General features: G+C 38.9%; 1 protein-coding gene across 4 annotated transcripts in view; it reads left to right on the forward strand.

The window, feature by feature from the left end:
- Positions 1-12,330, forward strand: part of PBX1 (PBX homeobox 1) — a 313,418-nt gene extending 301,088 nt beyond the window's left edge. For all 4 annotated transcript variants that reach the window (XM_058178990.1, XM_058178989.1, XM_058178991.1 and 1 more), the window contains one exon: positions 6,996-12,330. In XM_058178990.1, coding sequence (XP_058034973.1) covers positions 6,996-7,088 — 93 coding nt within the window. In that variant the 3' untranslated portion in view covers positions 7,089-12,330. The remainder of the gene's footprint in view (positions 1-6,995) is intronic.
- Positions 12,331-14,235: the final 1,905 nt, after the last annotated feature.

A 14,235-nucleotide genomic window follows, 5' to 3' on the forward strand; every position in this document is an offset into this window, starting at 1 on the left:
TCAACAGTGGTTCAGGAGTTCCAGGCTTCCATGACGGCCTTGGACCTGATTCAAGTAACTGATGGCCCTACTCACACGGGGGGATCTGCGCTGGATCTGATTTATATCTCTGGACAGTGGTTTAATGATCTGGTAGTAAGAGATTTAGTGACAATACCGGTGTCATGGTCAGATCATTTTCTCCTCCGCCTAGACTTTCAGACCGCTACTCACCACTGCAGGGAGACGGAGGCAATGCGTTGGTTCCGTCCCAGGCGCCTGATGGACCCTGAGAGGTTCCAGGCGGAGCTTGGGCGTTCCCTGAGGATCTTACCCATGGCACGACTGAAGAACTAGTCGCGGCCTGGGAACAGGCAGCGGCTGGGGCTTTGGCCCGTCTCGTGCCTTTGCGCCCTCTGACCCGGCGCAGACCTCGATTAGCTCCTTGGTTCCCTGAGGAGCTGAGAGAGATGAAACGCCGGAGAAGACGCCTAGAGAGCACCTGGAGGTCCAGCCGCTCCGAAGCTGATCGGACACTAGTTAGGTCTTTTTCAAAGACCTACCTAGTGGCACTGAGGGTGGCGAGGCGTTCCTACGCCTCCTCCCTCATTGCGTCGGCAGATAACCGCCCGGTCGTCCTGCTTTGGGTGACCCGGTCCCTTCCTCACCAGGGGACGGGATGACCTACAGGACGTGCCGAGGAGTTTAGTGGTTATCTATACGATAAAATCGCTCAACCGGGATAGCTTGGACCAAGATTGCGATGATCCAGATGAGATGACTGAGGCTCGTCTTGTTGATGTGGTTTGGGATGAGTTTGATTCTGTGGCTCCCGAGGACATGGACAGGTTGCTGGGGAGGCTGCATGCCACTACATGTTTACTGGACCCGTGCCCCTCCTGGCTGGTGCTGGCCACTCAGGAGGTGACACGAGGCTGGCTCCCGGGTATTATAAATGCTTCTTTGATGGAGGGGGTCTTTCCCGCTGCCTTGAAAGAGGCGGTCGTGAGACCCTCCTCAAGAAGCCTTCCCTGGACCCAGCTATTTTGGGTAATTATCGTCCAGTCTCCAACCTTCGCTTTGTTGCGAAGGTTGTAGAGAGTGTGGTGGCACGGCAGTTCCCTCAGTACCTGGAGGAAGCTGTCTATCTAGACCCGTTCCAGTCCGGCTTCCGGCCCGGTTATAGCACGGAGACAGCTTTGGTCGCGTTGGTGGATGACCTCTGGAGGGCCAGGGATAGGGGTTGTTCCTCTGCCCTGGTCCTGTTGGATCTCTCATCGGCTTTTGATACCATCGACCATGGTATCCTGCTGCGCCGGTTGGAGGGGTTGGGAGTGGGAGGCACCGTTTATCGGTGGTTCTCCTCCTACCTCTCCGACCGGTCGCAGTCGGTGTTGACAGGGGGGCAGAGATCGGCGCGAGGCGCCTCACTTGTGGGGTGCCGCGGGGGTCGATTCTCTCGCCTCTCCTGTTCAACATCTACATGAAGCCGTTGGGCGAGGTCATCAGTGGCTTTGGGGTGAGTTATCATCTGTACGCTGATGATACTCAGCTGTACTTTTCCACCCCAGGCCACCCCAGCGAAGCTGTCGAAGTGCTGTCCCGTTGTTTGGAGGCCGTACGGGTCTGGATGGGGAGAAACAGACTCAGACTCAATCCATCCAAGACGGAGTGGCTGTGGATGCCGGCATCCCGGTACAGTCAGCTGCAACTGCGGCTGACTGTTGGGGGCGAGTCACTGGCCCCAACGGAAAGAGTGCGCAACTTGGGCGTTCTCCTGGATGAACGGCTGTCGTTTGAAGATCACTTGACGGCCGCCTCCAGGAGAGCTTTTTACCAGGTTCGCCTGGTCCGCCAGTTGCGCCCCTTTCTTGACCGGGATGCCTTATGCACGGTCACTCATGCTCTCGTCACTTCTCGACTGGATTATTGCAATGCTCTCTACATGGGGCTACCTTTGAAGTGTACCCGGAGACTGCAGTTAGTCCAGAATGCAGCTGCGCGGGTGATTGAGGAGCACCGCGTTGCTCCCGGTAACACCTCTCCTGCGCAGTCTGCACTGGCTACCTGTGGTCTTCGGGTGCGCTTCAAGGTTTTGGTTACCACCTTCAAAGCGCTCCATGGCTTAGGGCCCGGTACTTACGGGACCGCCTGCTGTTCCACATGCCTCCCACCGACCCGTGCGCTCTCACAGAGGGTCTTCTCAGGGTGCCGTCCGCCAAGCAATGCCGGCTGGCGGCCCCCAGGGGAAGGGCCTTCTCTGTTGGAGCTCCCACTCTCTTGAACGACCTTCCCCCCGGTTTGCGCCCAATATCTGACCTTCGGACCTTTCGTCGAATTAAAACTTATTTATTCATCCAAGCGGGACTGGACTGATTTTTTAGATTTTTTAAATTTCTAAATTTTAAATTTTAAATTTTTAAATTTTCTGTAATTTTATATGGGGTATTTTAGGTTGGTCAATTTGACGGTTTTAATTCGGCCACTATTGAATAGGTATTTTAAATTGATTTTTAACTTTGTATACTTACTGCTTTTTATCTTGGCTGTACACCGCCCTGAGTCCTTCGGGAGAAGGGCGGTATAAAAGTTTAATTAATAAATAAATAAAATAAATTAATAATAAATAATTTTAGTTGCTCTCACTGTACTCTTTCTAGGGCCTCTGCATCTTTTTTTGTATCATAGTGACCAGAACTGGATGCAGTATTCCAAGTGTGACCTCACCAGTGCAGTATAAAGCAATATTATCATTTCTCATGATCTTGATTCTATCCTTCTGTTGATTTTTTTGGCAGCTACTACACATTGCTGGCTCAGATTTAAAGCTGTATTAAGCATGGACACTTAGATCCCTCTCAGAGTTGCTACTGATGACCAAGTACTGCCTATTCTATACCTACGCATTTGGTTTTTCATGCCTAAGTGCAGGACCTTTTCTAACCACTTTCATCTTGGGCCCAATGCTCAAGTCTATCAAGATCCTTCTGAATCTTGAGTCTGTATTCCAAAATTTTAGCAATTCTCCCCAGCTTGGTGTCATCTGAAGAATACTCCTTCTATCCCTATATCCAGGTCATTTATGTCAGTAGAATCTAACCTGGAGGTGTTATGTATAATATAGTTTTTACCCAGACTAACCTTGATTCTGTTTTTCAACTGGATAATAGATATTCGAATGGAAGTTAAATACTTTGACAATAACAAAGTTCTTAATTATATTCCATGTGATATTTTGAACTGTATTCTCGTTAAATGTGGAACAGATGATAATACACAGCTTCATTATTGTCTACAAAAAGATTCTGAGAATGTTCAGTTGGGGTTCCTTGTCAAAGCCGAGGGAGATTTCAAATAGGGTTTTCTCCTGAGCCTTGCAGTTTTCTGCATTTTCACAAATGATGTTAGCTAAGATGTGGAAGGAATTTTTACAGATTTACAGATGACATAAAACTTATAAAAAACATGGCTCCTAATAACTTCATGTAATCTGCTTGGCAATAGGACAGAAAGAAGTATTTTGCCTTTGGTTCCTTTCAAGATTTTTTGGGGGGAGGGGGTCTGACTTCCCCCTTTTTATACATCTGCTAATTTGCAATACTTCTCTTTATTTCATTTCCTTTTCTAATATAATAACTTTAGGGTGCCACAAAAATGTTTTAATGAAGTGTTCATTATTCTCAGTTGAACTTCTATCAGCACAAGTATTTAGTCATTCCTTTGGTATACAAATGCAATAGGATCCAATGCGTCCAAAATCTTGTTTTTTGTTGAAAAAGCTGAATTCTAAAAATGGAACTTTTGATTAAGACATTCAGACATATTAATAATATTTGGATGTATTAACGCTTCCATTGTAGATAACTATATTGGTATTTTCAAGTAATATTTATCTCTAACATTCTCCCATACTAATAATAATACATTTCTTACATAGTGTCTTTGAAAATAACTTTGCATCTTATTTTTGCCATACCATAAAAAGCATGCCATCCCAACTGTAAATCATGTCCTTCCAAAGTTAATAGTCTTGTAATTCTTAATTCAATCCATTCTTTCATCCATGTCAATGCCACTGCCTGATAGTATAGTTCCCAATTAGGTAGTCCAAATCCTCCTTGAAGTCTTGCATCTTGTAACATCCTTACGTTAATTCTCGCTTTTTTCCCTTGCCATATGAATTTCATTACTATTTTATTTAATTGTTCAAAATATTTCTTTTCTACTTTTATTGGTATTGTTTGAAATAAAAATAAGAGTCTTGGTAACATGTTCATCTTAAATATCGCAATCCTTCCCATTAGTGATAGTTGTAGATTTTTCTGTTTCTTCAAGTCTTTCTCAATTTGATTTTTCAGTTTATAATAATTATCCTCTTTAATTGTTATGCATCTTGAAGTTAATTGGATTCCTAAGTATTTTACTTTCTTCACAATCTGAATGTCTAGTTTCTCCATTAAGTCTCTCTTCTGTTTTTCTGTAATACTTTTCATCATTTTTTTTGTCTTTTCTTTATTTATTTTCAGTCCTGCCATATCTCCATATTCTGTTCTTAGATAAAGATATACTAATAGATAAGGGGGAATTGAAAAAGAAACAAGAAATAGAAGAACAAGGGATTGAAATGGATTGGTATACGCAATTACAAATACAAACAAGATATGAAAAAGATGCTAAACTATATGGTTTTTACATGGAAATGACAGAGCTGGATGAGATATAGGAACAGATGAAAAAATGATTTAAAAATATATAATTATTTATTGAGTATTAAGCTAGAAAAAGAACAGGTAAAAGAAACAATGATAGCATGGACTAAGAATTTTGGATATACAATTGAGTTAGACAAATGGCAGCAAATATGGGAAAGAAATTATAAATTAACCATGTCCACAGCATATAAAGAAAATCAATACAAAATGTTCTATAGATGGCACATGGCACCTGAAAAATTGCCAAAAATGTTTAAAGATAAATCAGCTAAATGCTGGAAATGCCATTAGATACCAGGATTGTATTATCATATGTGGGGTACGTGTCCAGAAGTGAGGAATTATTGGATTAAAATTAGAACAAGGCTAGAGGAAATGATACAACAACGTATTGATTTAAAAGCTGAACTGTTCCTATTGGGTATCTTACCAGAGAAATATAGTAAAGAGAATACTTATTTGATTATACATATTGTAACTGCAGTGAGAATTGTAGTTGCGCAAAATTGGAAAGCAGAGAAAATCCCTTTAGAGGGAGAAGTAATTAAGAAAATATTGGAATGTGCAGAAATGAATAGATTAACATTGATAATTAAAGAAAAGGAAGAATCGGAGTATTTTAAAGTAGGGGGGGCAATTATATCAATGGTTATATATATATATATATATATATATATATATATATATATATATATATATATATATATAGATATATAGATATAAAAATTTAGATAATTGTTGAATGAATATAAATATAAGGAATTTGGGAAGAATGATGTAAAAATCTAAATGAAAATATAAAGGTATGATAGAAATATAATATGAAAATGATGGAGGAGTAGAAGACACAAAATATGTACTCAGATGAAACACTGAATGATTAAGGATGTATTGTTTGTATGTTTGTTTGTTTAAAAAAAATAAAAAAAATATTTAAAAAAAGACATTCAGACAGGTTTTCATTATTTAGAAAAAATATAACCTCTGATTCTTTGTTCTGTCTTTAAATTTTGCATACCAAATTGACATATTGATAACAAGTATTAATTGTGAGTAATTGTGTGCTTTTTTCTCAAGATTTAATGGCCATATCTGGTGTTTGTGATGCTGAAAATGCCATTAGTCCAAATCAAGAAGTTAGCATTATAAATATTGCCAGTGGGTGAACAATAAGCACACATCCCATAGAAAACTACACAAGAGTATAATGAATGTTTGAATATGTTTACTAATTTTTTTAACAAGAATTGAGAAAAAATATTAAGTATTTTGGGATTTATATTCATTTTAAATATTGTATGCTAACCCAATGGTAAAGCTCACCTATCAATATATTCAAAAAACATTTTTGTATAATGCATTCATATTTAACATTTCCAAGTCATTGGAAGTAATAATGAAGTGGTTTTCCCTCAGAGAGACCCATGATTCTGACTGAGACATGACAATACTGTCTTAATACCTGAAGGCTATCAATAAGGCAATCCTAGATCTAATGTATGTAGTATGTTGTAAAAAAGAGCAGAAACTGCTTGATGATAAGATCATTTCCATGCCTGGTGGAGTTTTTTAAGAGTTAGAGGATTCTGTAGTTCTGAATTTGTTGGAACTAATTAGCGACATTACCATTTTTGGATCCTGAAGAATCTATAAATTTAAATCACAGCTCTGCTGGAATCTTTTATGATATCCTACAGTGTGAAGTGGTGGGGATTATAGCTGAAACCAAGACTGCTAGCTCTTATCTTAATTTTATATTAATCATAAGAAAGGATAGTCTGGTGAATTTTTTTTACAAAAGAACAAAATACTTGAGTAACTGTGAACCAGAGTTATATAAACTTTGAATTAAGCAGCTGTGGTGAAAATAACATTAATGCAACAATAATACACTTGTGTAAGTTTCATTATAACCCAATAATAATGATTCTAATGTGCTTCAGTCTATCATTTTGTAATCTGTACTGCACACCTCTGCTGCTTTATGTATACATAAGAGTGACTGAGAGTCATAGTTTCTAAATGTCTTATATTGCTTGCTAATTCCATGTCTGATATATGAAAGAACAGCCTGTAATACGGTACCAAAGGCTGATGCTGTGGTAACAATAGACTGACACCTTTTAGATTTCTGTCACCCGAAAATGAATGTGGCAGACCAGCATTGACCTGGTGGTCCTGAGCAGCAGCCCCAAATAAGGAGTGGAAGAAGAGGTCCTCCCTCCTGTTGCTGCTGCTATGAAACCTTGTAGTGTGGAACACTTCGTTGTGATTGCCACTGATAGATTTCTTTCTCTCTCTTAGGCTAATGGAGGTTGGCAAGATGCTACAACTCCTTCGTCGGTGACTTCCCCCACAGAAGGCCCTGGCAGCGTTCACTCTGATACCTCCAACTGATCTCCCAGCAATCCAGTATCCCCGGCTGCTCCCACCCTGTACCAGGCAGAGGTGGGGGCAGAGAGGGGAGAGTTTTTTTCTCCTGTTGATGCCAGCAGGCTGGATTCAAAGCTGACTGGCCCACCCAACAGGAGTCTCCCTCTCTTCTCTCTTTGGGGATGCTTTTTTCAGCCAGTCTGGACACTTCTTTATACTCTCTTCCCTTTCTTTTCTGGGTAGAAGCCACCTTTCCTTTCACCATCACCATTGCCTGTCCTCTCACAGCAAAATAATCAGAAGGAAAAAAAAAACATCTGAAAGCATTTGTACTTATTATGTTGTTGCTGTTGTTGTTGTTGTTGTTGTTGTTTTTATCCCAGTGTCAATCCCTCCAGCCTACCAGGTATCTGATTGCCTCCTCCCATTTCTCTGGTGTTCTCACTACCTCTATTTAGGAGCCATCTAAGCTCTTCCCTTGGCTTTTGGGCACCATACCTCCTTCATACAAGACAATGATCTGTTCCTTTAAGATCTTTGGTGAGTTGCCTTCCAGGACAATCCCTGTTACAGGTTGGATAAATGCAATCCGGGTGCTGCAAGATATGGCCATAACATGCCACATGGTTAGAAGATAGGAAAGTGTTAGCAAAGCTACTCTTTACCATCCCTTCACGTCTCTTATCCACCATAGACATGAACCTTGCCACTTCTCAATTTGGTTGTTCCACACTTTCAGTGGAACTGTAATTAGGGCTGTGTGCATTGTTCTTCATGAAGGAAATGCATAGTTGCTTAGTATAACATGATGCAAGTACAGTAAATCTGGGAACTAAATTATTTTTTCCTAATTTGGATTCTACAAATCACATTTTACTGATACAGAAAAGACTTTCACATTTTTATTTGAAATGAAAACTATGTAAGAACAGAGCAATAAAGACATGTGCATGGCACTGTGGTCTTCATTCTTACATCCTCTGATTTCTCAATCTGATTTATCCAAGCATCATGTGCCTGAATGCATCATAAACCTTAGGTATTCAGAAAGGGAGAGGGGTATGTTCACAATAAAACTGCAGAAATTGCAAAATACCCACAGCTTTCATTAGACTCTTAATTTACCAATATATGTTGCACAGGGAAAGAAATCACTGGGAAATTACTTCCAAGCTGCTAGAATATACAACTTGCACTAGTAGCATTTGGACCTTTGTGGCTTTACATATTATAATTTGATTATACATTGTTGCTAAAATTGTGGTGCTGCCCTAATTGTGGAAAAAAATAGATTGACACTTCACTTCTAAACAAAACTTTTCCTGCTAGAAAAAACAGTAAAATTGATGGTTGGGATAAAATGGGGAGGATAAATAGATGACTATTGGAAATGAATATTGGAAAATAATATTTGCATGGTGACCTTAAACAATTGTCTGTGCTCGAACACATTTCTCCAGAATAAGATGAATTGGGTTGCCTCCTAGTATTGAACCTGAGGACTGATCTCCTTTCAGCAAAGCATGTTCAGGGGAACATCCCAGTGGATTGACTGTGTCCTCTGTGAAAGATCTGGATAGAAAGGCATTAAATAATCTAAGATGATCTGGGTTTAGTGATAACATGTAAAAGTATCAGGCACCTATGTTTAAGAACAGTGGCCACTGGTACATTACCTATCCAGGGCGATGCTGATATTTCAGTGTAGTTATATCATACTGTAAGCTTTCTTGGCTCCAATTGTTGTTATTCCATCCTGTCGATAGAAAAAGGGTTTTCTATTTAGGGTCATTATGAATTCAAACTGATAAATAATCCAGATTAACTAACACAGATTGCGAATAATTTGGTAGACAACATTCGCAATTTTGTCTGGAGGGGATGTCAAGACCCCGATAGTTCTTATTGGAAATCCATGGGTCTCTTGGTCCATCTGTTCTTGATAACCTGCATATACCCAGAATTAAATCCAAGTAAATTGGAGGCACTGTAGAAAAGCAGTAGATTTAGTGGTGAAGCAAACATTTCATAATTCTATTGTGATGGTTGATCTGAGCAAAGGACTCACTTTTCAAAGCACTTTCCACTCTTCAAGTGAACCTGCCAGAATGATTTCATAGGGGTTTCGGGACTTCCTTAGCAAATGCAATAGCCATAAGGAGCTCTTCCAGTTACTAAGCACATTAGAAAGGGTCCCAGAAGGGACATGAAACAACTCAAGGCAAAAAGCAGCGACCTTCCACAGGCCTAGCGTGGCTTTTAAACTAGGATGAATTTAAAGAAAAAGGCAAAAACAAGAAGCAAATACTAGCTAAGAGGTTAAAGGCATAGCATCTACACAGTCTTTGTAAGGAGATGGAAATGAGGAAGGAGGTTGCAGAAGTAGGTAGAGATGGCTTTTGGTGGGTGGTGTTTTATGGACAAAGAAATACATGCAAAATACAGTTGACTATATCAAAGGTGATACTTAACTTTAATACATGAGGGGAAAATAATAGATAGCATTGCCTAGTGTTTGGATGAAATATACTTTTGCCAAATGTTAGATGCACCAGATCTTGGCCACACAAATCCAGACCACAACAAAGAATTGAAGTTTTTGGTGCCTCTGCTGCCATCTAGTGATCATGTGGATTCATGCAGCCAAGATGAGTTCTTGATGAAGGCCAGTGTGCACGGACTTGAATATTTGTTTAATGTAATTAAATGTAATTAGGTTAGTTGCAATTAATTACATTAATTATGTGATTTTTATCTAAAGTGTCTATCGGCAACTTTCACAGAGACCATTACATTGCTGTGATAAATGAAAATATGACAGTCTCCTGGAAAACAGATTTTATTCAATTTCCATTTATAGATAGTGTTATGCAGTGTTATTTATTAACTTCATTTCAAACTATTACCTGGACTGTGCAATTTGCATGGCAGACTACAATTGTCTGGGAGGGAAAAAAGAGATGGAGCTGCATTTATCTGCCTGTAACAATATATCTTTCTATTATGGTCTGTTATGGTATGGTACTGAACTTCTTAATGGTACATACACTGGTAGTAATTCTTTGCATATCCAGATTTATTATTTTTATTATAATTATGTAATACTGATATTTTTGCTTAAATGTGAGCTATCTTCTCATGGATTTGGTTCTTTATTTTCTGCCCAGAAAAACCCAACTTCGATACCAAAAACAAAAAAAATAAAAAAGTGCAGAAACTTAAAAAAAAGAATCCTAAAAAAGTTTTAAAAAAAATTAAAACATTCAATTCTTTCAGCTTTATTAACATTTTCCATTGTTTCTTGCGATTTGTGTCTCGTTCTTTGTAGTATTGATGATAATGAACATTTGATAATGAATGTTCTTGTATATTCAGATAAAGGAAAAACAAACCAAAAAAGCAGTCTGAATTAAATAGTGTTTATAAAAATAAAAAGTTACCCTCATAGCACGCATCGAAGGACAGGCAGTCCCCATCCTGTCCTGTGGCAAAAAGAGCTTCATACCTGTATAGTTTTTAACACCAAGTTACCTACATTTGCTCTTCTTTGGTTTCCATTTTTAATGCATTTGTGAATTAGTTCAAGAATGGTAGACAAGTGTAGAGTTGTGCACATTCATTTCCTGTTACACAATGTTTTAAAAGAAGTGACAGTAATTCATTTTGTAAAACTTTTAACAATGGTTGGAATAGTGAGCATAATAGGTACACTTAATACTTCGTTTACTAACTTTGAATGCCAGAAGTGACATTTTCATTATCTTCTGCATAAATTTTAAAAGGGGCTTTTATTTTAGCCCAATCCACTGGTAGGTTCTCCAGCATAAGCCTCCCCTGAAACAAATGGAAGCTATGCAAGGGTTTTTGCTGCGTAGCTTCAGTTTTTTCAACAAGGCTTATGCAGGATACTAGACTCATCTCTTTTACTTCTCTCTCTCTCTCCCCCCACCCTCCCTCTCACTCTCTCTCTCTTGCTCTCTTGCTCTCTCTTTGTCAAACTATGGCCTTGAAAACATATTTTCCAATTCCATTCTTAAATCTTTTATTGCCTTTAAAGTGATGTGAAAAGCTTCTTTAGCAAACAGAAAAAAGATAAATTATTTTCCCTTAAATGTGCTTAGTTTATATAAAATCAACACTCTTGTTTATTGGTTTGATGCCAATAAGATGTGTTGGGTCTAGAGATCCTAGAATTTGCAACCAGAATAACTAACATCTCATGTAGCATACTTGGTAGGTGGAAAACTGCCTCTGGCTGAAGGCTGAAAATAAGACTTCGAGCGATGAGTAAGGTACTTGAAATACTCAACTTCCTGAAATTTATCTAACCTCCATTCTCACCTGACTTGCTTGACAGTAATGGTGAACTAAACTTTCTGAGGACTCCCACTTGGGGATGTCTGGCTGCTTGGCTTTCCTGAACAGTTTTGAGAAGGCTAGAGAAGGTCCGTATCAACTTTCTCTGTGGAATATGAGGACGTAGAGCATTGCTTCTACTGCCCATCAGGTTGCCATCAGGTGATGAGCAGTGTGTGCCAAGATACAGTATTTGTGCCCTTTTAAGCAAAGATGATTTGACCTGTGATGGCACAGTAGAATACAGTATTGCAGGCTAATTTTGCCCACTGCCAGGAGTTCAATTCTGACTGGCTCAAGGTTGACTTAGCCTACCATCCTTCTGAGATTGGTAAAATGAGGACCCAGATTGTTGGAGACAATATGCTGACTTTATAAACTGCCCAGAGAGTGCTGTAAAATGCTATGGGTAGTATATAAGTCTAACTGCTATTGGTATTTCTACACAGGAAATTATAAGTAGTAGGGTGTGTAGGGTTACTGTTGCCAGGAGGATGTAGGGTTATTGCTTACTACTTGCCAAAATGGCAGATGAGGGGAGAGGTACTCATCAACAGTTGCCTGGTCAGTGCAACAATTATGTTCTTTATGAAGTGAAAGTGTGAATTCTTTTTGCCACAGCCGATCTTCCTTGCCACCACCAGATAATGGAAACTAGCATTCTGCTCTATTACTTGTAATTTCCCTCCCTTCCCCATGTTCTGGTTTTTTGTGCAAAAGTAAATTCCAGGACTCACTTGGGGTATTAACCAAAGCTGCTGATTTACCAGCTGCTCCCCAGTCATGTCTGTATTTAGAAAGGAGAACCAAGATTGGTGGGCAAGCATATTGGAAATCCCTAGGCAAAGGGTGTCCCCTTGTGCCATCAATCATCACTTACAGGCTGGACCACCTGCCCACTGAGGAAATGCTCATAAACGCAGTTATATGTTTAAAATACTATCTAGTCAGATCTCTTTATTGGTACTATATTTTTAAGATTAAACAGTAGATGAAATGTACTATTTCATCCTGTCTTCTTAAATACTTATCTAAATGACTTTCTGGGAGATGCTCATCAATCTTAATTCAAGGAGAACCTTGGTCCACAATTGAGCCTGGTTTGCTAGTACAACTTTTGCTATTTTCTCTCATTTCTCTCAATTATCAGTACCTTTGTTAAAGAATCATTAATGAAGAACTTATAGTGGGGAACAAAGCAATAACTAAAATCAATTATGAAAGAAAGTATGAAATTTCAATGCCCTTGCTGTTCAAAAAGCACTTTGCCATCACAACTCCAGTTTGGTGGATTTTGGAACGCTAAGACAATTGTGTAAATATTACTGAAGAGTGCCCCATAATCAGGGCAAAGGGCTAGGGTAACTAATTGCATCATTAGCATCAAGGATATGCTCCCTTATCTCTCAGTTCAGAATGAGAGCAAAATAATTAGCATTATTTGTCCTCACTGCCATAATGGGTTAAATCTGATTAGCTACCTCGTGATATGACATCATCACATGTAATGTGATTCCTGATTTGCTGAGCCAAAGATGCATTCTTCTATAGCCTCATTTTTCAGACTATGAAAGTAGAAGAGGAAGGTTCCTGGAAAGTTTCAGAGTTCAGAGGTTTTGCTGGGGAAAACGCATGTTGCTTTTTCAAGCCAACAAAAACTGTTCTGTCTCTAATTCTTCATTCAACAATGTTACAACATGTACTTACTTCCAATGAGACATTGTAGGGCAAAATTACATTCTGTATACAATGTTGAAAACAATGTTTGTATTGGTTTTGATGGTTTGTTTTGGATTTTAGGATATCTTTTTCATCTATGGGGAAAAACAGTTTCTAACTGCCCCCATTTTGCTGAAGTTTTGGAGACTTTCTTCCCATTTTTTATTTTCAAAGAAAAGGGGAGGATAGACAAATTGCATCTGTATTGCATCCAGTTCTTTCCTAGTAAGGCTTTTAAGATAACAGCCTTGTTATTATTTAATCCTGAAAAAGCATTCTTTCTAATTTCAGATTTAGGGTCACACAGCAAAGGAGTAGCAAACCCAATCCACAACACCCCCCACCCACCCAAACTACCAATAAATAAAGGAACTGTATTTTTAAAAATGGAAAATACAAAGTTACAGGGATCTCTTTGCTCCCTTCCAAAAGTTATAGGCAAACTCTAAAAAAAAAATCTAATTTGAGTTGGACATACCTGCACTCTGTTGTTTACAAACAGTAACAAACATCTAACAAACATCTTCTAACTACAGGGAAAAATCTCTGATTATGCTGAGTCAGCAGATTTACAGACCTGGGCTCATGTCTAAAAGACAAATTGTATGCTCTTTGGCTCTACAGTACCCTGAATCCAATTATTTGTAGATTTAAGATAATCCCAGTCCACCTTAGTGTTTTCTGTTTTTACTCTACCTTACCAGAGAGAAATTTCAAACTGGTAAAAGTATATTGCTGTGCAATTCACACTGCATGGAGAAAGCAGTGTCTAATCCAAATTCTCATTTCTTCAAAATGTTATCTTTTTGACTGATGGCCATTGCTTCTCAGAAAAAATCAGGGAGTCAAAGTGATAGTGCTTTCAAAAATGATATAACAGGAATCAGTCAAAACTTTTCCCTACAGCAAGGAAGAATCCAAGGCTCAGTCTGGTAGGAGGGATTTATAGGACTGGACTCATTTAGGAAACAAAATTTGATATATGATTCAATATTTCAAAAACTGAATCTGTAAAACAATGGATGGCAACACTATTGTTTCTTTATTTGCAAGGTATGATGAGGTTTTCACATCACTCTTTGCATTGGCCCCTTAT

The sequence above is a fragment of the Ahaetulla prasina genome, chromosome 3 (assembly GCF_028640845.1).
Source record: "Ahaetulla prasina isolate Xishuangbanna chromosome 3, ASM2864084v1, whole genome shotgun sequence".
Classification (NCBI taxonomy): domain Eukaryota; kingdom Metazoa; phylum Chordata; class Lepidosauria; order Squamata; family Colubridae; genus Ahaetulla; species Ahaetulla prasina.